Source organism: Orcinus orca, chromosome 19, assembly GCF_937001465.1.
Source record: "Orcinus orca chromosome 19, mOrcOrc1.1, whole genome shotgun sequence".
Lineage (NCBI taxonomy): Eukaryota > Metazoa > Chordata > Mammalia > Artiodactyla > Delphinidae > Orcinus > Orcinus orca.
Genome location: NC_064577.1, coordinates 38,965,595 through 38,988,983, shown reverse-complemented (window position 1 = coordinate 38,988,983; position 23,389 = coordinate 38,965,595). Strand labels below are relative to the sequence as shown.

General features: G+C 55.7%; 3 protein-coding genes and 1 long non-coding RNA gene across 8 annotated transcripts; 3 read left to right on the top strand and 1 right to left on the bottom strand.

Annotated features, from left to right (window-relative positions):
* Positions 1-150: 150 nt before the first annotated feature.
* Positions 151-4,408, top strand: CCDC103 (coiled-coil domain containing 103). 4 transcript variants are annotated; one of them, XM_049701653.1, is made up of 4 exons: positions 151-227; positions 1,664-1,746; positions 2,216-2,348; positions 3,023-4,408. In XM_049701653.1, exons 2-4 carry the CDS (start codon positions 1,673-1,675, stop codon positions 3,452-3,454), a joined length of 639 nt encoding a protein of 212 aa, XP_049557610.1. In that variant the 5' UTR covers positions 151-227; positions 1,664-1,672; the 3' UTR covers positions 3,455-4,408. The 4 variants fall into 4 exon arrangements, with proteins under 4 accessions (XP_049557610.1, XP_033272868.1, XP_033272869.1 ...); XM_033416977.2 differs by having other exon boundaries at positions 1,664-1,815; positions 3,023-4,406; XM_033416978.2 differs by lacking the exon at positions 151-227 and adding an exon at positions 235-1,014.
* A 29-nt stretch (positions 4,409-4,437) lies between these two features.
* Positions 4,438-6,030, top strand: FAM187A (family with sequence similarity 187 member A). The gene has a single exon (XM_004286033.4). It carries the CDS (start codon positions 4,483-4,485, stop codon positions 5,725-5,727), a length of 1,245 nt encoding a protein of 414 aa, XP_004286081.1. The 5' UTR covers positions 4,438-4,482; the 3' UTR covers positions 5,728-6,030.
* Positions 6,031-6,506: 476 nt separating this feature from the next.
* On the bottom strand, positions 6,507-16,687 carry GFAP (glial fibrillary acidic protein). 2 transcript variants are annotated; one of them, XM_033416899.2, is made up of 10 exons: positions 16,086-16,687; positions 14,319-14,379; positions 14,028-14,123; positions 12,915-13,076; positions 11,616-11,741; positions 11,192-11,412; positions 10,582-10,625; positions 10,094-10,219; positions 8,742-8,827; positions 6,507-8,111 (listed from the first exon to the last, which is right to left on the bottom strand). In XM_033416899.2, the coding sequence occupies exons 1-10, from the start codon at positions 16,685-16,687 to the stop codon at positions 8,070-8,072; spliced, it is 1,566 nt and encodes a 521-aa protein (XP_033272790.2). In that variant the 3' UTR covers positions 6,507-8,069. The 2 variants fall into 2 exon arrangements, with proteins under 2 accessions (XP_033272790.2, XP_004286011.2); XM_004285963.3 differs by lacking the exon at positions 10,094-10,219.
* On the top strand, positions 11,741-23,249 carry LOC117198856 (uncharacterized). The gene is made up of 3 exons (XR_007473350.1): positions 11,741-12,092; positions 17,105-17,217; positions 19,149-23,249. It is a non-coding gene; the product is annotated as an uncharacterized LOC117198856 (long non-coding RNA).
* The last annotated feature ends 140 nt before the right edge of the window (positions 23,250-23,389 follow it).

The window sequence follows — 23,389 nt, the reverse complement described above, 5'->3', positions numbered from 1 at the left end:
GGCGTGGGCTGCTCCAAAGAAAACAAGGCCCGAGGAGGCGAGAATCTGATCAGGCGCCTCGGGGCTACCCTGACGGGGGCCTTCGGGGAGGTCACGTGGGCAGGCTGTTAGAGCAGTTGCTGGGCAACCACAGCTGCTGGGCGTGGTCTACGCTGAGCAGACGTGGTCTGGCGGTAACTGGGGATCCCCAAAGAAAGGAAACCAGGGCGCTGGCTGCTGGGGTGAAGGTCAGGGGGTAGGAGGATTAGGTGTTCTATTTATTCAGTGACTGGCAAGGGCTCAGAACTAGACAGGAGCCAGGACACCTGAGTTCAGTTCCTGGCCAACCCAGCCTCCTTCTTGGTCTTCAAGCTTACCCATGTTGGGGTGGAGGGGGAGGGCACGGGGTTGGTTGTAGACCTCAAGCTTCCCGGCCCTAGGGCTGTTGATGATGACTTCACCACGTAATCTAGCTTAGTGCACTAGGAGTCTGATGGTCAAAGGGGTCTCACAGTAAGGAAATGCTAGAGCCAAGACTAGAACCCATATAGGTGATCTCCGTGTAGAACGGGTCAATCAGCCTCAGATATGCGGAGGCTGCAGAAGTACAGTGGCAGAGCTAAAGAGGTTGCCCAAGAACCTAGGAATCTGTGCTCCAGCCCTGGCTGGACAGAGGGATTTGGAAACGGGGATCATTGAGCCCCTTCTTCTGCCACCTCTACTTGATTTCCTGCTCAGTCACTGCATCTGGTTTGGGTGGAAAGTATCATTCCTCGTAAAAGACATTTAACAATGAGTGGAATTTTATCCCAGGGCTCAAGAGTAGGTTACAATAGTTCTGCTTTTGTGTGAGGGCCTCTATCACAACTCTCTATAGAGTGAGTCCATGTGGAAATGTGAAGGGGCTGAATTCTGAAATCCAAATGCTTCCTCAGCCAAAGCACCAATGTAAAATATTTTTAGAGGCAGAATAAAAAAGAATGAAAAATTGCCGTTTAAAACAACATGGATGGACCTAGAGGGTGTTATGCTAAGGTATTATACAGCATTACAGGATATTATAAGTCAGACAGAGAAAGACAAATACTGTATGATTTCACTTATATGTGGAATCTAAAACACAAATGAACAAACAAAACAGAACAAACTGGTGGTTGCCAGAGGGGAAGGGGGTGGTGGGGTGGATGAACTAGGTTAAGAAGCACAAACTTCCAGGTATAAAATATATGAGAATGTAATATACAGAATAGGGAATATAGTCAATATTATTGTAATAACCTTAAATGATGACAGATGGTAACAAGACTTATTGTGGTGATCATCTTGTAATGTATATAAATGTCGAATCACTATGTTGTACACCTGAAACTAATATAACATTGTATGTCAATTATACTTTAATTAAAAAAATATTTTCAGAGGCAGAGAGCAAAATTAAGACATGGCACTAAATTGAAAGTCAAGACTATTTTCAGTGGCAACAAATCTTAAGCAAGACCTCACTGTGCAACTCAGCTTCCCTCTGTAAAATAGAGAGCTAGATTTTTATAACACCCCCCTCAAGATAAGTGACTAGACATCTAGAGTGCTTTGGGGTCATTCTGTGGGCTGGCAAAGAATCCAGATGCAACCCCCACCCCTGATATTCACCCTCTGCTGACATTCATTCCCTTTGCCTTCCCAGGCACAGGCCATGAAAAGGAATGACATCATTGACTTCAAGGCTTTGGAGAAAGAGCTGCAGGCTGCACTCACTGCTGATGAGAAGTACAAACGGGAAAATGCTGCCAAGTTACGGGCAGTGGAACAGAGGGTGGCTTCCTATGAGGAGTTCAGGTCGGCTTACTGCCACTTTTCTCAGGCTCTCCTGTTATGGTTTACCATAGTGGATAAGAGCGTGCACTTGAAGTCAGACAATTCCGGGCTCAATCTTGGCCGTACCTTCTGCTACCTGTGTGATCCTGTGCAAGTTATTTAACCTATCTGAGCCTCTGTTCCTCATCCGTAAGAGAGAGTAACCACTGTCATGATTAAATGTTATTGCACATAAGATTCTGAGCACAATATCTGGCACATGGAAAGTGCTCAAAAGTTGTCAGCTATTGTTGCTGTTGTTGTTATTATCATTGTCATATTGGCCTGCCAACAGGTTCAGCCGGTATCACGCAAAGTCCAGCCACCTCACACCTACAGATGGCATTAGGTCCATCCCCTAATCTCTGTCCCTTGCCTGTAGGGGTATTGTCCTTGCCTCACATCTGAAGCTGCTGGAGCCGAAGGACAAGATAGGAGGAAAGAGGACTGTGCCCTGGAACTGTCACACTATTCAAGGAAGGCCCTCCCAGGATGAAACCACTGAAATCTCCCCGGTAGGTGAGGCCCAGCAGGATTCTCTGCCTTAAACCTCCAACCCTGTTTTCTTATAACACATATGTTTTCCTTATTTCTCATGTAAAGCCAACAGAGGCAGCTTTCTGCCTCCAATCCCAGAGAGAAAAGCAACCAACGGGTGGTGAGGCCCAAACCAACCAGAACAAGTCAGAAAGGTGGGCTCGGCAGGCCCCTGTCGTTCAGTCCTTGTCCCACTCCCAGATCAGCTTTGGGCTGCTCTGCCTCGAGTTATATGGTATAGAGCCTATGATCCTCTGGCGGTGTTGGGAAGGAGATCCAGCCTGTCATATCCTTAATACTCATCTTGAGTTCCTTTCTCTCCTCCCGAGGTTTCCAATTACCCCCTCTCCTGCCCTGCCCAGAGTAAACTCTGACTTAGTCTTGCAGAGCAGGGCTATGTCCAAATTCATCAGTAGGAAAAGTCTGGTACAACTGAGAGTCTCAAATCACAGCCTGGGTTCCTTGGGACCCTCCCTCCCCATCCCATCCCTTGTTCCCTCATCTGAAAATGAGGCCCACAGGGACCGCAGCCTTGCCAGTGCTCAGAGAGTGATACTAGAGCTCAGATGAAAATCCACAGGCTCCCCTCACTCTCACTGTCACAGAACAGCTGGAGGAGCTCTGTACTCTCTTTCCTTCCTTTGCGATCCAGGAGAAAACACTCCTCCAGCCCGAGACCTCGGCTGAGTTCTACCGTGATTGGCGGCGATACTTGCGGAGTGGGTCAGAGCGCTACGAGGCCCTGCTGCAGCTCGGGGGCCCAAAGCTGGGCCGCCTCTTCCAGATAGATGTGGGGTTTGGACTTCTAGGGGAGATGCTGATGGCGCTGGCTGATCACGTGAGGCCAGCTGACCGGTGGGTGGTGCTGGGAATCCTGCGCAGCCTGGCCGGCACCGGCCGCTTCACCCTGAACCTGAGCCTGATGAGCCATGCGGAGAGAGAGAGCTGCAGATCCTTGTTTCAGAAGTTGCAGGCCATGGGCACCCCCAGCCTGGAGGGGCGGGATCTGGGGGAGCAGCCTGGTGGGCTTCAGGAGGAGGAGAGTCTTCTGCAAGAGCTGCTGAGGCTGTACCATGTGGACTGATGGGACCAGTTACCTTCAGAGGCCCCCAGTGGTCACTGGAGGCATTTTTCGTTGTCTCGAGGGCTCTGCAAGACTGTAGTGAAAAGCCCACACCTAACTCCCTCTGGTCTTGGAAGTTTCACAACAAAAGCAGTAACTGAATTTTCCCTTTTCCTCCAGCCTCTTGGGGGCTCCATATTCTGAACTGTTAGATCCACAGGATGGTCAAGGGCCCAAGAAGTTGAAAGACGTTTGCTTCCCACCCTTAGTGTCTGCCAGTCTGCTAGCCCACGGCCCTGAGAGGTGGGTGAGCACCCAACCAAACACCGGTACCACCAGTTATAGCCTCCACTCAAAAAAAGGAAAAAGCAAAATTGTTAATCTTCCATGATAAATTAATACTGATCTCCATAGCTCTTAACAAGAGTATTTGTAACTGGAAACCAACAGAATGGACATTTAATCGATAAATGATCAAATGCTACCTCATTTGAGGTGCAGTATTTTTCTCCAGCTCCAGGGGCTGAGTTCCCGTGCAGGTTGGGCCTGGGAAAACCCCAAGCCATCAGCTCAGGCCTGGCCAGCCTCCCAGGCATCTTCAGGTGGCCAGATGTGCAGGTAGGAGGGTTGCCTTCAACTCCTGGATTAACCAAAGGGAGGACCTTTCCACCGGGCAGGCAGGGCAGGGCCTGGAACAGAGAGGCAGAGATTCCCCTGTCCTGGTACCTGGGCCCTTGCTTCTTATTCTGGCTTCCCCTGATCCATTCTTGAGTGAGTGCCAGTGTTCTAGAAAGGGGACAAAGGGCCAGGTTCTAGAATGGTTTTCCCTCAAGATCACGTCCGAAACGTTAGAAGGGCATCTTGTACATCCACTGGGAATAAATTGCCTTATCTGTGGCAGCTTCCTCTGCAGATTGTTGCTTCTTTTCCTGGCTGCTGAATCCTTTCCTCATCTAGATGCCTCCTCCCAGCAGTGATTTCTAGAAGCCCCATAGGCCTCTAGTGCCTAGGTTCTGCCCCGCCCCCTCTGACTCTTCCCTCGCGCAGGCATGAACCTGGCCCAGGCCACTGTGCTCCTGTGGGTGTTGGGGAGCCTCCAGGCCTTTGAAATCGTGGAGAAGGAGAACATTTTTCAGAGGACCCCCTGCCCAGCGTTCCTGATGTTCGACAATGCAGCCTACCTGGCTGACATGAGCTTCGAGCTCCCCTGCCACTGCAAGCCCGAGGAGGTGTCCGCTGTCGTCTGGTACTATCAGAAGCACCTCGGCAGCGGCCACACCAAAGTGCTGACGGACTTTGATGGGCGGGTCCTGACGGAGGCAGCCCAGGTGCGCGTGGGCAGCGACATGCTGGTCCGCTTCAGCATCCACATGTTCAGCCTGTTGGTCTTCCGGGCGCAGCCCGAGGACTCAGGCTTGTATTTCTGCGGCACCCGCAAGGGGGACTACTTTTACGCCTACGACGTGGACATCCAGAGCAGTGAGAGGATGGTGGCCACCTTCGAGGACCAGGGCCAGGAGCCCTTCGCAGATGAGTACCACGGGAGCCTCCGTGTCTTCACCACCTTCTGGGAGTGGACCCCCTGCGACCGCTGCGGGGTGCGCGGGGAGCAGTGGCGCATTGGCCTGTGTTACCTGCAGAGCCCAGGCCTCTCCCCCCGCTACCGCAAGACACTGCCCGACGTGGTGTCCTGTGGTTCACGGGCTGTGCCCAGGCAGCTCCGGGCCAAGGCCAGAGACCACGTCCCCGAGCTGCTGCTTCGGAGCTGCCTGGTGCCCTGCGAGGAGAAGAAGAAAATCCAGGAGGGTGTGATGGCCCTCTTCAGCTACGTGGCCAAAGTGGGCAGCCGGCCCTGGTTGCCCCCGGTGCCCATTCAGTTCCACCAGCAGAGGCTGGGCCATGGACTAATCATCTCCTGTCCCGGGGCCCGGCCGGAGCATGCCGTGGCCTGGGACAAGGACCAACAGTACCTCTACCGCACGCAGTACCTAAAGGGCGTCAACAGGTCCATGAGGGTGTTCATCGACCACGGCAACCATCTCCACATCCGCTTCACCCAGCTGGAAGACCGGGGCATCTACTATTGCTGGCGGCAGGGCGTGCGTATCGCTGGGCTCCGACTGGGCGTGACATCTCGAGGCCGCTACCCAGTCTCGTTCTCCAACCCCGAGATTCGGGCTGCCCTGGTGCTCACCCTGATAGGCTACCTGCTCATCACAGCAGTCTTCATCACTATTCACCTCTGTCGTTGCTGCTGTTACTTATTCCGCTGTTATCCCAACTTCTCCCCCTAGGCTCTCTCTTCCCAGCTCTGAAGACCAGTTGTGCTCAAATGTGTTTGTTAAATGGTACCAGATGCCTCTGGATAGGCATCCTGAGCTGGGATGTGTGGCAGGGCATGTGGACAAAGTTGTTAGCTATAACCTGCTCCCTGCTGTCATAAGCGAGTCTGAGACCCAATCCGGGAAGTGGGGAGGCCCGAGGCTGGTGGGAGATGGGGGACTGAAGCGAGATGGAAGTAGCCAGGGTGCATGTGTCTTCTGACTTCAGAGAAGGAAGAATTCTTGTGAACCTAACATTTATCACCTGTCTGGTGTTGAACAGTGTTTAACATGCTTTATTTTCTTGCCTTCGAGGATTGCTAAGTGGGCGGTTTGAATTGGGGGTAGCAGAGGGAGGAAGAAAAGAGTCGGGGTACCTGGTGTGTATCCTCTTTCCCAGCCTCATCCTGGGACTGGCAGGTAGAAATGGTGAGTTTGGGAATACAGGTAGAGACTACAACAGGGGAAATGGGTGAGGAAATTGGAGACTGAATTCAGGACTTTCCTGCCAGATTGCACCCAGGCTGGGGGCTGGGGGTGAGAAGAGGGGTGGGAAGCAAAGGCTGTGGGGGGCCGGCAGCAGGGCTGCAGGGCAGAGCAGGGCTGGAGATGGGATTTGTCATGTGGCCACTGCTGGGGGTGGCTGGGTGTCCCAAGATGATCAGTGATAAGAAGCAAGTTGTGTCTTGTCCAAGGCTACTTCCTGCCCCCTTCCCCCAGCCCCAGCCTCTGCCGAACAGATCAGAGTCCACTCTGGGGAAAGCCACAGCAGTTGTCTTTATTTATGTCAGTGACTAAAGGCAGCAATGGTGCCCCGAAGGTTAGCAGCAGTGGGTGGCAGGAGGGAGTAGGGGAAGGGCACCAGTCTTGGAAAGAGGGAGGGACTCCTACTTCTCCCTCCCTCTGCCTTAGAGGGAGATGGGGACCCTGGAGCGGGCCTCTGAGCTCCACTCGTGGGCACTGATCATCTCGTGCCCGCCAGTCTTCCCGTGGGCCGCAGAACAGGTGCTCGGGGTGAAAGTCTCTGCCCCAAGCTGTCCTGCCTCTAGGCTTCAGGAACACAAACCAGTGTCTTCACTCTGCGTGCGTCTCGGGTTCCCAAATTATGAAATAGGGTGCTACCTACAACACGGGGGTACGTTTTGTATTTGACTACGAGGGGACAACAGGGGCCTTGGCTTAGAGAGTAGCGGTCACTGTGGGGAGGAGGGGCTCGGGCGTGCAGCAGAGGCTTTGCCTAGCAGTATTTGCTGGGGTCAGGCGGCAGCTGCAGCGGCTCCCAGGCCTGGGTGGACAGGGATTACGCAGCCAGGAGAGGGCCTTTAGAGCTGGGACAAAGTGGGCCCTGCCCCCAGGACCAGCAGCCTCTTTCTTTCCTGTTTCACCATCTTCAAGAGGATGAGTCACTTTCCTGATTCCCACGACCCAGAGGCCAAGTGTAACTGCTCACTCCCAGCCCCCCAACTCTGAGGTCTGGCCTTGTCCCAACCGCCTCCTCTACCATCTCTACCTGCCCCCCCCTCCGGCCTGTATGGGGTGGGGGGGGTCCTCCTGGGCTTGACCTCTCTGTGCCCACAGCTCGGGGCCAGGCCCCCTTCTACTCCCTCCCAGCACCCCTTCCCTCACCACTTACACTGTAGTTCCCCCAAATGCCCACGGCATGCCCACGTGGCAGCTCAGTGGGGCTGAACCACTTGAACCATCACTCAGGAGGCCCCTCTGCAATCTGGGCAGCCCAGGAATTCTGTCCGGCGACTACTCCAGGTGGCAGGATAGCCCCACCCATCCTCAGACTGGTCAGAGTCAGTCTAGAAGAATAAGCCCCTGGCCAAGGCCTCCTTGCCTGTGGGGATTCCCCTGCCTGTCTCAGAGTCTCGGATTTCCTCCACCAGCTTGAGGAAATTCAAAGGCCCCATTCCCAGATACCCCCAGACACCTCCGGCTCTGGCAACAGTTGCCATGACAACAGGGATTCAGGATACGGAGGGTGATTTATTAGGTCTCCCTGCCCTCCCCAACTTCTCTCCTCCCTCCCAATTCTAACCCAAGCTGCTAGCCATGCCCCTCCAGCCTGCCCCTTTGGAGTGAGTGCCCTGTTAGAGTTGCTGGGTGCTGGGTGGGTGCTGTCTGATAGGCTTAATGCTGATGGAGCCTAGGGCAGCAAGCTGACATAGAGACTGAGGGGGAAAAGGAGCAGCTGGGGTGGGTGGGAACTCAAGTCTGGGGAAATTAACTAGCAGAGGAGAGGCAACTACCCCAACTCCTGCTGCAGGCCCCTCATACTGTGGGGCAGGGACCACCAGGTGGGTCCTGCCTCACATCACATCCTTGTGCTCCTGCTTGGACTCCTTAATGACCTGCAGGGGACAGAGAAGGTGCCACGGTTAGGTTAGGAGCTCACACAGACTCCAGGTCCACCACAGCTAGGCTATGGACCTAGACAAGTCCCCCGCCTTCCTGGGTCATCTTTTCTATGATAGTAGCCGGAACACCCCCATGCAGCAGTCAGAGGGGGAGATGAGGTAACACGGGCAAACAACTAGCACCGTGCCTGGCACATGGTGAGCTGATCTTGTAAGATTAGCTGGTACTGTTGCTGGTGTGATGGGGAGAGGGTTATGACCAATCCCCCCATCCCATTCTTCTGCCAGGTTCCTTTCACCAAGCTGCAAGTTGAAAGTTGGGAGTGAAAGCTACTAACTTTAATTTTCTTTCTCTCTCCCCCAGGCCTGGCATGGGGGCACCTGAGTCTGAGGGTGAGACAGGGAGAAAGCTGGAGTCAGGACCCCATCCAGTGGTCTAGGCACCCAGGCTCCCCTTAGAACTGCCAGTGGAGGGGCTGGGGAAATGAATTACATCCGGGTTCCTTCCCCTCTTGCAGAGCCTCCCAGAGGAGCGCTTTGTGAATCATCAACAACCTTCTATGTGCCAGTCAGGCTTTCTTCCAGAGTCTGCTGGGGCCAGAATCTGGGATCCACCCTCCTCACCTCTCCGTCCCGCATCTCCACGGTCTTCACCACGATGTTCCTCTTGAGGTGGCCTTCTGTCACGGAATTGGTGTCCAGGCTGGTTTCTGCAGGCATGAGGAGAGGAGGCCTCCATGGGCTTTCAGGGCACTAGACATCCTCTCCCACCCTCGGTTTCACCATGAAAGCCCCAATCATGAGTACAAAAGCCTAGCCAATCAGGCAGAGAGGGCATAGGCTCTTCCAAAGGGGCTGGCAACCTCCTAAGTCCCCATGGTGCTGGGCAAGTCCTTGCTGCCCTGCTCACTCTCCTGGCCTGGCTGCATTTCAGCCCCTCTGCAAGCCCTCACCTGGCCCCTGGCTTCCTGACGACCCAGCGCCGTACCAAGGAAGGAGCACGTGGGTTTTGAAGTCAGGCAGGCCAGAACTTGAGTCCCAGCTCAGCCACATGACTGTGGGCAAGTTAATTTACCTCTTCCAGCCTCAGTGTCCTCATCTGCAAAATGGGGATGCTGTTGTCTACTTTTCTACGTGGGAGTGAGGAATCAGTTAACTGAAATAATGTTTGTTAAACAACGGGCACACATTAGTGCTCAATACACGTGGGTCCCTTTCCTGTCCCCCTTTCTCTTTCCTACTTCTCTCTGCTGCTTCTCTGGGCCCTAGTGACCCTTTTCTATCTGGCATTTGGCAGTATTGCCTCTACCTAGTCTGCCTGGTTAACCCTTCTGATGCTGAACTAAGCCCTGGGACATGCATAGCTAGTGTTCCTAAATTTCTAGCCCAAAAGAAAGAAGAATTTATTTTTCCTTAGCTAAGAATCATTTGAGGGCCACATACACTCTCTTTTCCCCTCCTCAGAGAGAAAAATATAACATGTCACACTCACTAATATTTAAAATTAAGAGCAGGGGACATAAAACTTTATTCACTCCAAGAGCAGCAGTCCAGGGGGAAATAACCCTCTAGGTTGAATCATCACTGAGCTGAGCAATGGAGCCTCAGGGACAGACGAATCAGGCAGAGAGCCTGGCCGCCGGGCACAGCGAGACCCTAGGGGCCCTTCCAGGGATGGGAAAGAGGTGAGGCAGAGGCTGGCATTTGCTCAGAGGCCCCAGAGTATCTCATCTGTGCATCCGAGGACTGATCACCTTGAACACCGGCCAACTCTGCTACTTTAACCTACATTTACCCTGTGCCAGGTCCTGGGCTGGGTGCTGAGGTTGCTGGGAAAATGACACAGGCTTGGCCCTTTAAGGAAACCTGGGAGGAGGGAGCCCAAGAGGATGGGGAAAGTGGGCTTGGTGCGGCTCGCTCCCTATCAAGCTGGGAAGAGCACCGTGTCTAGAAGGCAGGCAGGGCAGGCAGCTAACCGAGAGCCGAGCCGGCGGGGGCTCCATTTACAATCTGGTGAGCCTGTATTGGTATAACCTGTATTGTGAGTCTTTTGAGGTGTCTTGTGACCTTGTGACCTTCCCCTTCTTTGGTGCTTTTGCCCCCTGTAGTGATAAGCAGTTAAAAAAAAAACACACAAACATCAAACATTTGGATGGGCAGAGCTTAATCAGGGATCTGCAGACAGGACAGAGGTTGAGACCGTCACCCAGTTCTGCAATGGAATGGGGGGTGGGGATGGGGGTGTGGGGTGGGACAAAGGGCAGAGCAGGCTGCAAGCCCCACCTCGAATGCTCTGGGATGGTGTGTTCTGGCTAGAAGTTCTGCGGTGAATCATGAAGGTCCCCATGGAGAGCCCCAGGCCCGTTTGCCCTGGTCCTGGGCCCCAGGCCAGAACAGCAACCCACAGGCCTGGGGGAGGGGGCAGGAATCCAACACTCTGCCCACAAGACCCTGTTCTACTGACCTCGGATCTGCAGGTTGGAGAAGGTCTGCACAGGAATGGTGATGCTGAAAGACAGCAGAGAGAGAGAGAGGGGTGACCAGGCTGCCCGAGGATATCCCCAGGCCAGGATTTCATGACAGCTTTGAGGCTTTTTTCCTTGCCAGGAAAGGCCGACCCCATCTTTTAGCTTCCCCAGCAGCAAACACACTCCTTGGAGCTACCAAAGCCGGCAAGGGGCCTGGATATTTTGAGGGGAACATCTCTTTTCAAAAGAGAGTGGATGCCTGGAGGATGGCAGAGGGGAGGGAAGAGTGGCGAAGAGAATTCTCAGGAGGCAGAAGACACTGGTCAGGGGAAAAGAAGTCCGATTTTTGTTGGGAGGGTGGGGAGTGAGCCTCAGTTTGGGAGGTTACCCGAGTCCTTACTCTGGGACCTAATCAACATGGGCTGAATTAAATCCGCTCACTCATTCATCAGACATTCATTGAATACCAACTGTGTGTCAGGCAAGCACTGTGCTGGGCACTGGGATAGGAGGGAGCTGGACGCAAGACTGAATGAGACAGTCCCTGAAGGGAGCAAAGCAACTCCAGGGAGGGGCCAGCAGGGAGGGCTGCTAGGCAGGCCTCACCGGTTCTCTTCGCCCTCCAGCAGCTTCCTGTAGGTGGCGATCTCGATATCCAGGGCCAGTTTAACGCTGAGCAGGTCCTGGTACTCCTGCAGGTGGCGGGCCATCTCGTCCTTGAGGCTCTGCCCCTCCTCTTCCAGCCGGGCCAGCGCCTCCAGGTAACTCGCCGCCTCCCGCGCGTGGCGCTCGTCCTGCTCCCGCATCTGCCTCTCCAGGGACTCGTTCTGTGGGTGGAGTCGGCTGGTTTCTCGAGGCCCCGCCCCCGCCCCCGCCCCGCCCCGAGTAACTTCAGAGCTCCGCCCCCAGCCCTGGTCCCAGACCCTGGCCCTTTTCCAGCACCTCCTAGGGCGGCAGGTCCCGTTCTCCGGTTCGCCAGCCTCCGCTCGCGGACCCCGTCCGCCCCGCCTCTGGCCCTGCCCGCGCTCACCGTGCCGCGCAAGGACTCCAGGTCGCAGGTTAAGGCCTGCAGCTGGCGCCGATAGTCGTTGGCCTCGTGCTTGGCCTGGCGGAGCAGCTCCGCGTTGCGGGCAGCGGCGTCCGTCAAGTCCGCAAACTAAATGGGGAGAGGGCTTTATGCTGAGGGGAGGGCTGGGGACGCTTATGGCGGGAGCTGTGCGGGCCCGTGGGGAGGAAGATGTCTGGAGGATCAGGGAGATGGGCGGGACCCCAGGGTTGTTATTCAGCTCACCCCAGCCAATGGCCCTGGGTGGGATTATTCGCAGCGACTGCGGCGCGTGGACCGGGGACACAGAAGACGCTGCTACGCCTCTAGCACCTAGCACAATGACTGGTCAGGGAATGCAGGAATGAACAGTGTTTGCCGCGGAATCCAGAATCTCCAGCACTGGCAGCTCCATCCGCGTGACCGAACCCTGTCCTTCTCCACCTTACACAGGGGATTCTGGTGAGCAGAGCTCTGTATTCTAATAGCCCTGCTGCAGTGAAGCCCTCAGGGCTCCATCACGTCTTGCCCTGCTCAGAACCATCACTGGCTTCTGCCACTTACACTCCTCAGCTCCACGCCCTGGCCCAGGATCTCTGGGCCCCTACCTCTTTGTGCTTTTCGGCCGCTACTCAGGCTCTGTCCTGCACTCTGAACGCCCCTTTCCTCTTTACTTTATGTTCACAGGCTTCCAGTCCTGCCTGGCCCCAGTGCCCTCCCTTCTATGATATCCTTCCTGTCCCCACATTGTATATAAACTCTGCCCTGCTGTGTTCTCCGTAGACCTCATTATTGAGTGACATAACATCTCCCTGGTCAGACATGTCTCTGTATCCTGGGCAGAGCTGGAAATGTAGTAGATGCTCAATAACCCAGGATACAGACAAATCAAGAATGCAGGCTTCCAAGTGAGATAGCTAGGGTTAGAAATCCAGCTCTACTGCTTAGGAGCTGTGTGACGTTGGGCAAGTTGGTTAACCTCTCTGGACTTTAGTTCTCTCATCTATCAAAGAACAGTACCTACTTCATGGTAAAATAATCCATGCAAAGCACAGGGTTGGCTTTGCAGTGTTGGCTAATAGTAATAGCAATAAGTACTAATAAGTACTTATTGGAAATAATAGTGCCTGTGTAGCCCCGGGCAAGTCACCTCACTTCTCTGGTGAAGGTCAGTCACTCAGAGAGGATCCTCCCCCAGCTTCCTCCACCCTCCTTCCCCAGTTCTTTTGTATGGAGCCAGGAGGGCTGCCTGGAGGAGGCAGGCTGGCCCAAAGTCAGGGCTACCTTGGAGCGGTACCACTCCTCCGCCTCATGTATGTTGCTGGATGCCACTGCCTCGTACTGTGTCCGGATCTCTCTCAGGGCTGCTGTGAGGTCGGGCTTGGCCACATCCATCTCCACGTGGACCTGCTGCTGAGCCAGCTGCTCCTGGAGCTCCCGCACCTCCTGGCCAGGGTGAGAGAAGGGATGCCAGGGCTCAGGGACCAGGCTGCACCTGGGGTTTCCCCACAGCATCATGCCCTCTTCTGTCTGTCCCTCGGACACAGAAGTTGGCTAAGGGAGATGGGCATTCCTAGTTGGAGGAAATGGCATGGCCCAGGCTAAGGGAGACGGGGGTAGTTTGGGGATCTCATGGTGTCCTCCTCCCAGGCCTGGAAGGCAGGAGCACTGAAAGTGTGCCTGTGTTCTCGTGGGAGAGTGACTGAGTCCTTGTGGTGTGGGTGTGCCTGTGGGTTCCCAGGTTCCCTGAGGCCCTGGATTCCGCATCCATTATCTGAAGTCAGAGCTCAGCGGGGGTAGGGGGTTTGTTCGTTTGTGTGTGTGTTTTTATGTATGGCTCTCATTTAAATGGAGACAGATGGCAGAGGGAATGGAGTCAGAGAGACTAACTGTGTGACCTTAGCAAGTTCTTTAACATCTCAGGGCTTCAGTGTCCTCCTCTGTGAAAAGGAGATAACACTGGAACGGTCCCTATCTCACACGGCTGTAGTGAAGAAAAACAGGAGGCAACGAGGCCCGTTGTAATTCTCAGTAAGTGGAGTGTGTGTCTGTGTGCATTTTACCAGGGGCGGGAGATGCTCTCTTGTCTATCATTTTGTACCCCGGCCGCACCACGAGGCATGTGAATTCCCCAGCCAGGGGTGGACCCCGTGCTCCCTGCTGTGGACGCACACTGTCCTAACCACTGGACCACCAGGGAAGGCCCTGTCTTTATCTCTATCTCCCTTAGTCTCTCTCTCTATCTCTCTCTGTCTTTTCTCTCTCATTTTCTTTCTCTCTCTGTCAGTCTGTCTCCTCTCTATGTCTGAATATCTCTGTCTCAGTCTCCGTCTCTCTGTCTCTTTTCCTCAGTTCCAATCTCTGTGTTGGCCTTTCCTCCCTCTGCCCTGGCCTTACCTCCTCATGGATCTTCCTCCAGAACCGGATTTCCTCCTCCAGAGACTCAGTCTTCCTCTCCAGATCCAGACGGCCCAGGGTGGCTTCATCTGCCTCCTGGAGTAGGGAGGAAGCAAAGGGCCCCTCTGACCCCAGACTCCTCCTCCCCACTCCCTAGTCTTATCTGATCCCTCCTTTTGTGGCTGCGGGGAGCAGCACACTGCTCTGGAGGGCTGGGCTTGGGGGCTGTGTTTGGGTGGGCTGCCATCAACACTTTCCCCCTCCCCGGCCCCTCCCCTCTACCACCCTGACCTGTCGATAGGCAGCCAGGTTGTTCTCAGCCTCCAGCCTCAGGTTGGTTTCATCCTGGAGCCTGGGGTAGGGGGACACATTCCTGGGTCCGGGCTCTTCTGAGGACTATTGGACCCCTGCCCTAACCTCCCTGGAGGTGGCTGCCAGAGAACCGCCCCCGCTCCCTCCCAGGACCAATGTGAGTGGCAAGAGGAGTGAGGGGCAGATGGACTTGGCCAGGTGGGTGAGCAGACAAGGGCCTTTGCTCTAACTCATTACCAAGGTGCCTTATCAGGGTTGCCGCACCTGCTCCTGCTCACACAGGCGCTTCCACCAATGTACACTCACTGCTGCACACACACCACACACACACACACACACCACACACACCACATACACACCACATACACCACACACACCACATACACACCACACACACACCACACACACCACACATAAACCACACACACACCACACACCACACACACACCACACACCACACACACACCACACACACACACACACACACCACACACACCACACACACCACATACACACCACACACACACACCACACACACACCACACACCACACACACACCACACACACCCCACACACCACACACACCACACACCACACACACACACCACACACACACCACACACACACCACACACCCACCACACACCACACACCCACCACACACACCACACACACACCACACACACACCACACACACCACACACACCACACACCACACACACACCACACACACACCACACACACACCACACACCACACACACCACACACACACCACACACACACCACACACACACCACACACCACACACACCACACACACACCACACACACACCACACACACACCACAAACACCACACACACACCACACACCACACACACCACACACCACACACCACACACACCACACACACACCACACACACACCACACACACCACATATACACCACACACACACACCACACACACACACCACACCACACACACACACCACACACCACACACACACACACCACACCACACACACACACCACACACCACACACACCACACACACACCACACACACACACCACACACACACACCACACACACACACACACCACACACACACACGGCCTCCCGCACTTGAAGTCACACACGCATGCCCTGCCAGCCCAGCAAGGACTATGCCCCTGGGGTTTCCTCTGACCTTTGGAAATGGGTTTTATTAAGATCTCCGCTTTACAGCTGTGCAAGTTGAAGTGTCTTGACTAGGGTCATAAGCTGGTGACAGGCAGAGTCTCCTGTATTCTGAAGCCGGTATTCTGCCTGCTCTTTCCCTCTCTTCCTGTAGCCCCAGCCCAGTCCTTCTGGTGCATACCAATCTTCCCCTCCGGTTCCCCCTCTAGACAGACCCAGGCTCAGAATAGGTGCACTCCCCGACCACAGTAACAAGGCCCTGCAGTGAGTGAGACGCAGAGACCCTCCCCGCTGGGGGTCCCTGACTGTCCCACACAGCTTGCCCCAGCGGGGAGGTGCTGAGAGTACCCGAAGGTCTTTGGGAATCCTATCCCTGAGATCCTGGGCCTCCTCCCGGGCCCACCCTCATCTTGGGGAGCAAGGGCCACCCTCTCCTCCCAGAGGTGGGAAACTGGGGAGCAGGGAGGCAGAGCCCCTGCCCGAGACCCTGCAGGCCTGCAGGTGCTCCCTCTCTGGGGGGCGGCTCAGTGCTCCCTGTTCGTGACGCCCCTCTGCGGCCCCCTCCTCACTTCTGCCTCAGGGTGCCCAGGTCCTGCGCCAGATTGTCCCTCTCCACCTCGAGCCGGGCGCTGTTGGCGGTAAGTTGATCAAGCCGCAGCCGCAGCTCGCGCAGCTCCGCCTGGTAGACGTCGGCAAGCTTGGTGGGCTCCTTGGCCCGCAGCTGGTTCAGCTCGGCAGCCAGCGCCTTGTTCTGCTGTTCCAGGAAGCGCACCTTCTCGATGTAGCTGGCGAAGCGGTCATTGAGCTCCATCATCTCCGCCCGCTCACTGGCCCGGGTCTCCTTGAAGCTGGAGTTGAGCGCCCCGGCCAAGGAGAAGTCCACCCGGGCCGGGAGTGCAGGCGGCATTCGAGCCAGGGACAGGCGGGTGCCAGGACCCAGGCGGCGGCCCCCCACCCCTATCTCTGAGGAGGAGACATAGGAGCGGCGAGCCGCTGAGGTGACCCGTCTCCTCTCCATTCTGTCCTGGCTCTGCCTGCTCCTGGGATGTGCTGGCTTTATGGAGGAGGACCTGGCCTGGCCCGGCCCAGGCTGCCCCTGGCAACACCCCCTGGCATAGCCTAAGTGGGTGGGGCTGGGCCGCAGCCCAGCCATGGGGAGAGTGCCTCTCATGCCCACCAAGGTCACTGTGCCCAGAGACAGAGCCTCCTGGGCATGCCAGCCCCAGCCTGGCTCCAGACAGAGGTGCTAGTGGGCAGTTTCCGGGGCCGATGCTGCGTCTGGGACCCTGACCACTGGACAAGGAGACCCTTTCACTGGGACAGTGGGTCAAGGAAGGGCTGGACCAGATGACCTCTGACCTATCTTCTAACTTTTAGATCCTATGACCCAGGCCTTTCCTCACTCAGCATTCTCAGGCACACTCAGTGCCTGTTAGATGCTGGCAATCTGGTGGAAGACAAACCTGTTCCACATCTTCAAGGAACAGCCTATGTTACAGTTTCCTGCCAGCCTCATTCCCAACAGATTCCTGGAGTCCTCCCCTCTGAATACAGGTGTTCTGCATTCCTGCTTTCTCCCCATCTGCAGGTGCGGGGCTGTGGGCCGGAATTAGAACCCGCCCTTTGTCTGGAGGGTCAGTCAATTGAGGCCTCTGTCTAGCAGTGGGGGAATGATGGAAGGAACGTGGAGCCCCTTACAGGGTAAGTGGGGGCAGGCGCTGTACTCTCTGGCCCTCCCCCTGGGTCACCCTTAAGCCCCAGCCTCAGCCTCATCGGGCTCACCCCTTCCTTGCCCAGCCTCCCCACACCCGCTCCCAGAGCGCAGGCCTTGACAGCTCCACAAAGCACTTATGAATGAGCTGGCTGTCCCAACTCCCATCTTTGTTCCTGTAACACCCCGTTTCCCTGGCCACCTCACTCTCACACTGGAGATTTATCTCCTTCAAGTTCCCACGCATCGAGCTGAGAAGCTGGGAAAGGCTTCTGGGGAATCGGTGGGTTTGGGAACCTAGGAGCCAGTGGGTTTGAATTGGGAGCCTGGGGCCTGGGCCCTGTTGCCCCTTGAGATTTCAGATCCAATCACACCTTCTATCTGGTCCCCTGGGGTCAGTACCCTGCCCAGGCCCTTCACCCATCTGTGTCCCTGGACTTCTGGGAAGTGGGCAGCCTTCCTCTCCTGCCCACCCCCCGCACCGCCCCACTGCCCACTGCCCATGCCTGGGCCTCTGATGCCTTTTCCTGAGCACTTGCTGAATGGAGCCTTGTTCTCCACTGCCGGTGAGGGTGTCGCGTGGCAAGGGCAGCCCTTGCAGGGGGCTGTGCTGTTTTTATCCCAAGATGCCAGCCTGTTGGGTGGGGTGCAGCCCAAGCCCCTTGCTCAAAGAGCTTCTCGGAAAGCATCTGATGGGGGCTGGGGTGCAGCAGGGAGCAGGCTCTGTGCCCACCCCTGACCATTGTGTTTGTGCCAAGGTGAGTCATTCAGTGGGCACAAGGGGAAGCCCTGGGGGTAGCGCAGCACTGCCAGGTCTCCAGCTCTTCAGACAGGGTCTGGCTACTCGCCTCCTCCCCAGCTGTCAGAGCCAGCGCAGCCCCTGAGCTCCTGTCTGGGCAATGCCCTCTCGTCCACGCCAGGGGAGATGCTTTTCATTCGGGCAGGTTACAGGCTGCTCGCCAAGACTTCCCCGTGAGTCCCAAGCAGAGAGAGGAGGTGAGAATCCCTAATTCTTTAGCAGAGTCTGACCCTGGGCCTGAGCAGTATCATGGGGAGGGGAATCTTGAATCTTGAGGAGGGGGCACCCAGTCACTTGATCCTGCTGTGGGTTGAGGGGCCGGGGAAGGATGGGGGCGGGGAGTGACATTAAAGGAAGAACAAGACTGGGGACAAACCCTTGCCCCAGCTCCTCTCCGTGGCTTGGAGAGGCTGCCCTTCCAGCTTGCAGGGCAAGTCACAGTGTGTGGCCTTCTCTCTTTGTACAAGTGAAATCTAGTTGAAATGAGCGCAAAGCGGAACTGGAGGGAAAAGATGTAATAGAGCAGGAAGGGCTTGTCAGGGACTCTCAGTAATTGTGTCTGGGAGACAGGGGCTCAGCTCGTTTCAGCAGCAGCAGATGAGACCCGCTCTTTAACCCCTTCAGCCACTCGCTGGGCCCCTGTCACCCACCCAGGCCCTCTCCCTCCATCTTCAACTCCCATCCAACCTTCAGACCCAGCTCCACACTCAGCCCTTAACTATCTGAAGTTGTCCACACAGAGAAGCAAAGAAATAGATAGACTCAGTCATGGTTGTTTGTCAAACCTTCATTATTTTTTATTATACCTTCATTGTAGAAAAATCAGCAAATACAGATAAGCAAAACAAAATTTAATTAGCTATAATTTTGCCACCTGGAGATATAAACATTACCGGATTTTTTTCTACACATATAAATTCAGTTTTTAAAAGTAGGCTCATGCTGTACAAATTATTTTGTAACTTGCTTTTTTTTACTAGACAATATGTTGTGAACATCTTTCCATATCAGTAAATATTTATCTACATCATCATTTTAACAGTTGCATGGTTTTCCATTACGTGCATTAATGTAACCAAGCCCTGTTGTTGGACAGTTATGTCCCCTCTCCCTCTGTTCTAGGTCACACCGTGATGCACATCTGCCTCAGGCAGACACAGCTCCTGGCCTCCACCTCTACCCGCCTCCTCCCAGCCTGACTCAGGCCCCATTCTCTGTGGCGCCTCCTCTCCTGCTTCCCCAATCCGAGGGCCTCATCATCCAAAGCCTCGGGCCAGTTCCTAGACTGACTTCCGGACTAGATGGCAGAACGCTGCGGGTCCCAAGAAGAGGACGCCTGGACACCCTTCCACACGGCCTTCGGCCAAGCTGCGCCCCACTGCAAGCGGAGCTGGGGACAAGATGACCTCCCACTCCCTGTGCCCATCTTCTACGTCAGAACTTGCCAGGATGCCCTCCTGCCTACAAGGCCCAAGTTGATCCCAGGATAGATCAACATGTCACCCGGCCTCAACCTGCACGCAAGGTGCCCAGTGTTTTCCAAACCTGCCAGCCTCTAATTCAAGGGGCCCTTTTGTCCCTTGACTGCTGCCCACTGACTCCGCTTGTGCTCCTGCCACTCTCCCAGTGCCTGGCACAGCGTGGTGGTCAACAAGAGTGAGTGGGATGGAGAGAACATGGATCTCTGACCAGTCCATCCACTCAGTGACCCGTCTCTGAGGAAGGAAACTGGCCACTAGATGGCAGTGCTGAGCTGACCAGGTCCGAGTGGCCGGGTGGACATAGCCCTCTGGAGGCAGGAAGAAAGTTGGTCTCACAGCTCTAGGCAGGCTTTCTAAAACCCAAATGTGCGTCACTTAGAAGGCTCACTAGAACTGCCTCTGACTGCTGTGGCAGTGCTGTCTAGGGGAGAGAGCAAGGCCATGGCCACTCAATAGCTGTATGATCTTGGATGACTCTGGAACCTTCGCTGAGTCTCCATTTCCCCATCTGTAAAATGAGGTCTAGACATATTTACTTCCAAGGTAGTTGTGAGATAAAATCAGTGAAAAGCCGGACACAGCAGGTGCTCGACAAATCCTAGCTTCCATTTAATAACACCTGCCAGGTGCTTCACCTGTTTCCATGTTAGCGCATCTGTGATGGGGTGGACCTGGGGGGCTGGGAGCTGGGTCTTCCAGGGGAGCGGCCATGTCCTGTTGACTCCATTGGGGTTGGGGCAGGGACAGCATGTGGGCAGGCCCCCCTGCAAAGGGCAGTTACCTGGCAGTGTGGACAGGATGTGGGGAGGGGGCAGCACCCTTTGCCCCCAGATCACTAGTTGTTTGTGGCTTTGGGTCTCCCAGGGGACATGTGAGAGTTATGTCCCCCTGTTCTGGAGGAGACTCAGAGTACAGGCTGTCTCCCAGCCTGCTTGCTCTCCTCCCTGACTCCCACAGTGGGCTCTGTCGCTCCATCCTTGCCCTTCCCCAACCCCTGTGGGCGTGAGACCCACAGCTCCATTGGCTTGAGAACCCCTTGGTGTGTCAACATCTCCCATGGGTGCGAGTCTCTTCTGCACTTTAGCCTGAGGCTTCCCAAGGACAAGACCCCCTGAAGATGGGGTCCTCCCGATGCTAGACCTATGTTTTCCATCGGACTGGGATGCATCTAAGGGTATGGTCTGGCTCCCCCTTCAGACTCAGGCACCCACAGGACAGGAGCTGCCCTTTCCCCTTGGATGGGAGCCACCTAATGGGAGAACCCATGGTTCACTGTCAGCTGGGAGCTCCCGAGGGCAGGGGTCTCCCCTTTCTGTTGGAGGACGGTTGGAGGATGGCTGCCTCAAGCCAGGGATGGTTCCTTCTCCGGTCCCGAGCCTGTGTCCATCCAGCTCTGTCGGCTAGAAGCGCCCGACTCCTGTGGCTGCAGAAGGGCTCCTGGCTGAACCCCTGGACTCCTTCCCCTTCTCTTCCCCAGCCCCTCAGCCGTTGGAGGCACCAGCTCATTCACCTTCACAGACCCAGGGGCCAGGCTGCTGTGTTGGGGTTAATAAGCTCGGGGCCTTGCTCTACTCCTGCCTCCCCACCCAGCCAGGGGCCGCTCAAGCCTGCTCCCGGCCTCTAACCCTGAGACCAGCTCTTTAATTGCTTTCCTTGGTCTGCTCTGCTCCCTGCTCCCTTCTGTCTCCCTGCCTGACTGTGTCCCTTTGGGAGGGTGAGAGGCGGGGACCAGATGTGTCCCTGGAGGGAGGAGAGGGCTGACCGGCGGCCTGTTATTTCCAATCCAGTGGTCCTTCAAATGGGCAGGATGAGCCCGGGGTAGGGCTGCGGGTGAGCCCAGGGGAGCTCTGGGGTGAGCTAGAAAACACAGCCATGGTCTCCAGGCTCTTGGGTACGACTCTGGTCCTTCCTCCACCCACAAACTCCATCCCAAGACTTTCTAGGTCCCTATTCACAAAAGAACTGTGGAGAAGGGGAAGACAGTCAGAAACTAGACTCTGTCTGGGAAGCAGGATCCCCCAAACCTAGCCAAGAGCCAAAGAGACATTCTGGGGGAAACTGGAGGCAGATGAGCAAGGGTCTGGGAGGCAGGATGCCTGAGTTAGCAGCTGCCAGGGAGGAAGGATCCCCATGGGGTGAGGATGTCCCCTGTGGGTGCCAAGCCGATGGCTGGCGGTGGGAGGACCCAGTGGAAAAAGCCCAGTCCCTTCCTCTCGACACATCCTAACACTGATGGAGGTTTGGGTTTACGCTCAGGTGACAAGGACTCCATCCTGACTCTTTGTGTGAAGGGACCATGTCTTGTTCTGTGTCTGCAGCTCCTGGCACTGAGCCTGATTCTCTGAACTGGGCAGGAATTTGTGCCCCCGGGGTGGGGCCCAGACCTGAGCTTCGGGGCCTGGAGTGGGTGCAAAGAGCCTGGGAAGAGAGGACGTCTAAACTCCCTGAAGTAGAGGCAGGGGCTCTGCGTAGGCCCTCAAGGCGGAAGAGGCAGGCTGAAGCCGGGAGGGGGAACCTAGGGCAGTGGACGGGGGAGCCATCTATTGCCGCCTCTGGCGGATGACTCTATGTGAGAACAATCCAATCTCAGAGCCTCATCGCTGCCCACGGAGGTCAGCTGGGAGCCGGCCGTCAGCTCGCTGCCCCCCTCAGCCCCTGCCAGCTCCCTGGACCAGCCAGGCTGCCTCCTCGTGAACGGCCCCTCTCAGCCCAACCTCCCGTGATTGAGGGCAGGAGCCACGTGTGCTTAACTCCATCGGCAGAGTCTTTGTACATTTAATGGGTCACCCGAGAGCACATTTTGCACCACGGAGCCACAAATGTTTGCTGAGCGAATGGTCAGCTGCAGAACATCCTTGTCAAGAGTGACCTCTTCCCCTTGCAAGCTGCCCCCAGCCCTCGTGCAACGGAGCCTGTTGGGCGAAGCTTGCCCTCCTGGCCCTGGTTACCAGCCACCTTGCCCTGTGCCTGCTGCCTCTGCGCTTGCAGGGGTGATGGTGACGATCAAATGAGATAATAGATGTGAGGGCCCCAGGAAATGAGGAACTTATTCAATTTGGATCCAACCAGCATGCGGCGAGGTCTCCTGAGGTCAAAGGCACCACACCAAGCCGTTGGGGGCTACAGATGTGAGGTGGTGACTGCTTCTGTGGGGATCATGGTACCCAGGGGAAGGAAACTCATGAAGACTAATTGGAGAGGAGGAAATTCCCGGCACGCGGAAAGAAACGATGTCTGTTCACTTCTAAACAGAAGCAGCTTGGTGTCACGTGTGCGACCAGATCCTGGTCTGAGTCCTGGCGCTGCCACTTGCCGTCTTAACTCCGGGCACATTTTGTTAACCTTTTTGTCTATTTCCTCATTATACCTCATAAGGTCGTGAAGTCGTGTGAGATGCCTGCAGCCGGTAGGAATGCGGCGCTCCCCTCTGTGCTCTCCACTCCTCCAAAAAGGCATGGAAACTGAGCGGGGAGGGGTGCCCCAGGTAGAGGGGGAGGTTGCTCGCCCAGAGCAGCAGAGGCCTCACTTGAAATTAGCGGCAGTGTTTACACACTACTCACAAAGTGCTAAATGCCTTTTACGTGTTTGTTTTCAGAAGCAATTTAAACACAGACTCCTGGAATTTTGGTTATGCCATTCGTTCGTGCAGCCAGCCACGTCTTCCTGGGGAAAAAGAGGCAGGCTTGGGTTGAACTGTCAAAATCCGAATGAGTGGAGGGGAAAGCCACGAACGGGGGTGGAGGGGGGCTTTCGGAGCTGTGGGAGGAAGATTGCAATGGGTTCCAGCAGGTGGAGGCTCAGCATGGAGCCTTGTAAGACCTGGGGACCACTAAGACGCTCTCTCTGACGACAGGACTCCTGGCAACCCACCACACGCAGGCT

Excerpts from the sequence above, each read along its gene's own strand:
- FAM187A (XM_004286033.4), top strand. The coding sequence starts at position 4,483 with ATGAACCTGGCCCAGGCCACTGTGCTCCTGTGGGTGTTGGGGAGCCTC.
- GFAP (XM_033416899.2), bottom strand. The coding sequence starts at position 16,687 with ATGAGAGGCACTCTCCCCATGGCTGGGCTGCGGCCCAGCCCCACCCAC. Across the intron at positions 14,124-14,318 it reads ACCTGGCTGCCTATCGACAG|GAGGCAGATGAAGCCACCCT; the intron begins GTCAGGGTGGTA and ends TCCCTACTCCAG. Across the intron at positions 11,413-11,615 it reads TGGAGTCCTTGCGCGGCACG|AACGAGTCCCTGGAGAGGCA; the intron begins GTGAGCGCGGGC and ends CTCCACCCACAG.
- CCDC103 (XM_033416976.2), top strand. The coding sequence starts at position 985 with ATGGATGGACCTAGAGGGTGTTATGCTAAG. Across the intron at positions 1,015-1,663 it reads CTAGAGGGTGTTATGCTAAG|GCACAGGCCATGAAAAGGAA; the intron begins GTATTATACAGC and ends TTGCCTTCCCAG. Across the intron at positions 1,816-2,215 it reads GCTTCCTATGAGGAGTTCAG|GGGTATTGTCCTTGCCTCAC; the intron begins GTCGGCTTACTG and ends CCTTGCCTGTAG.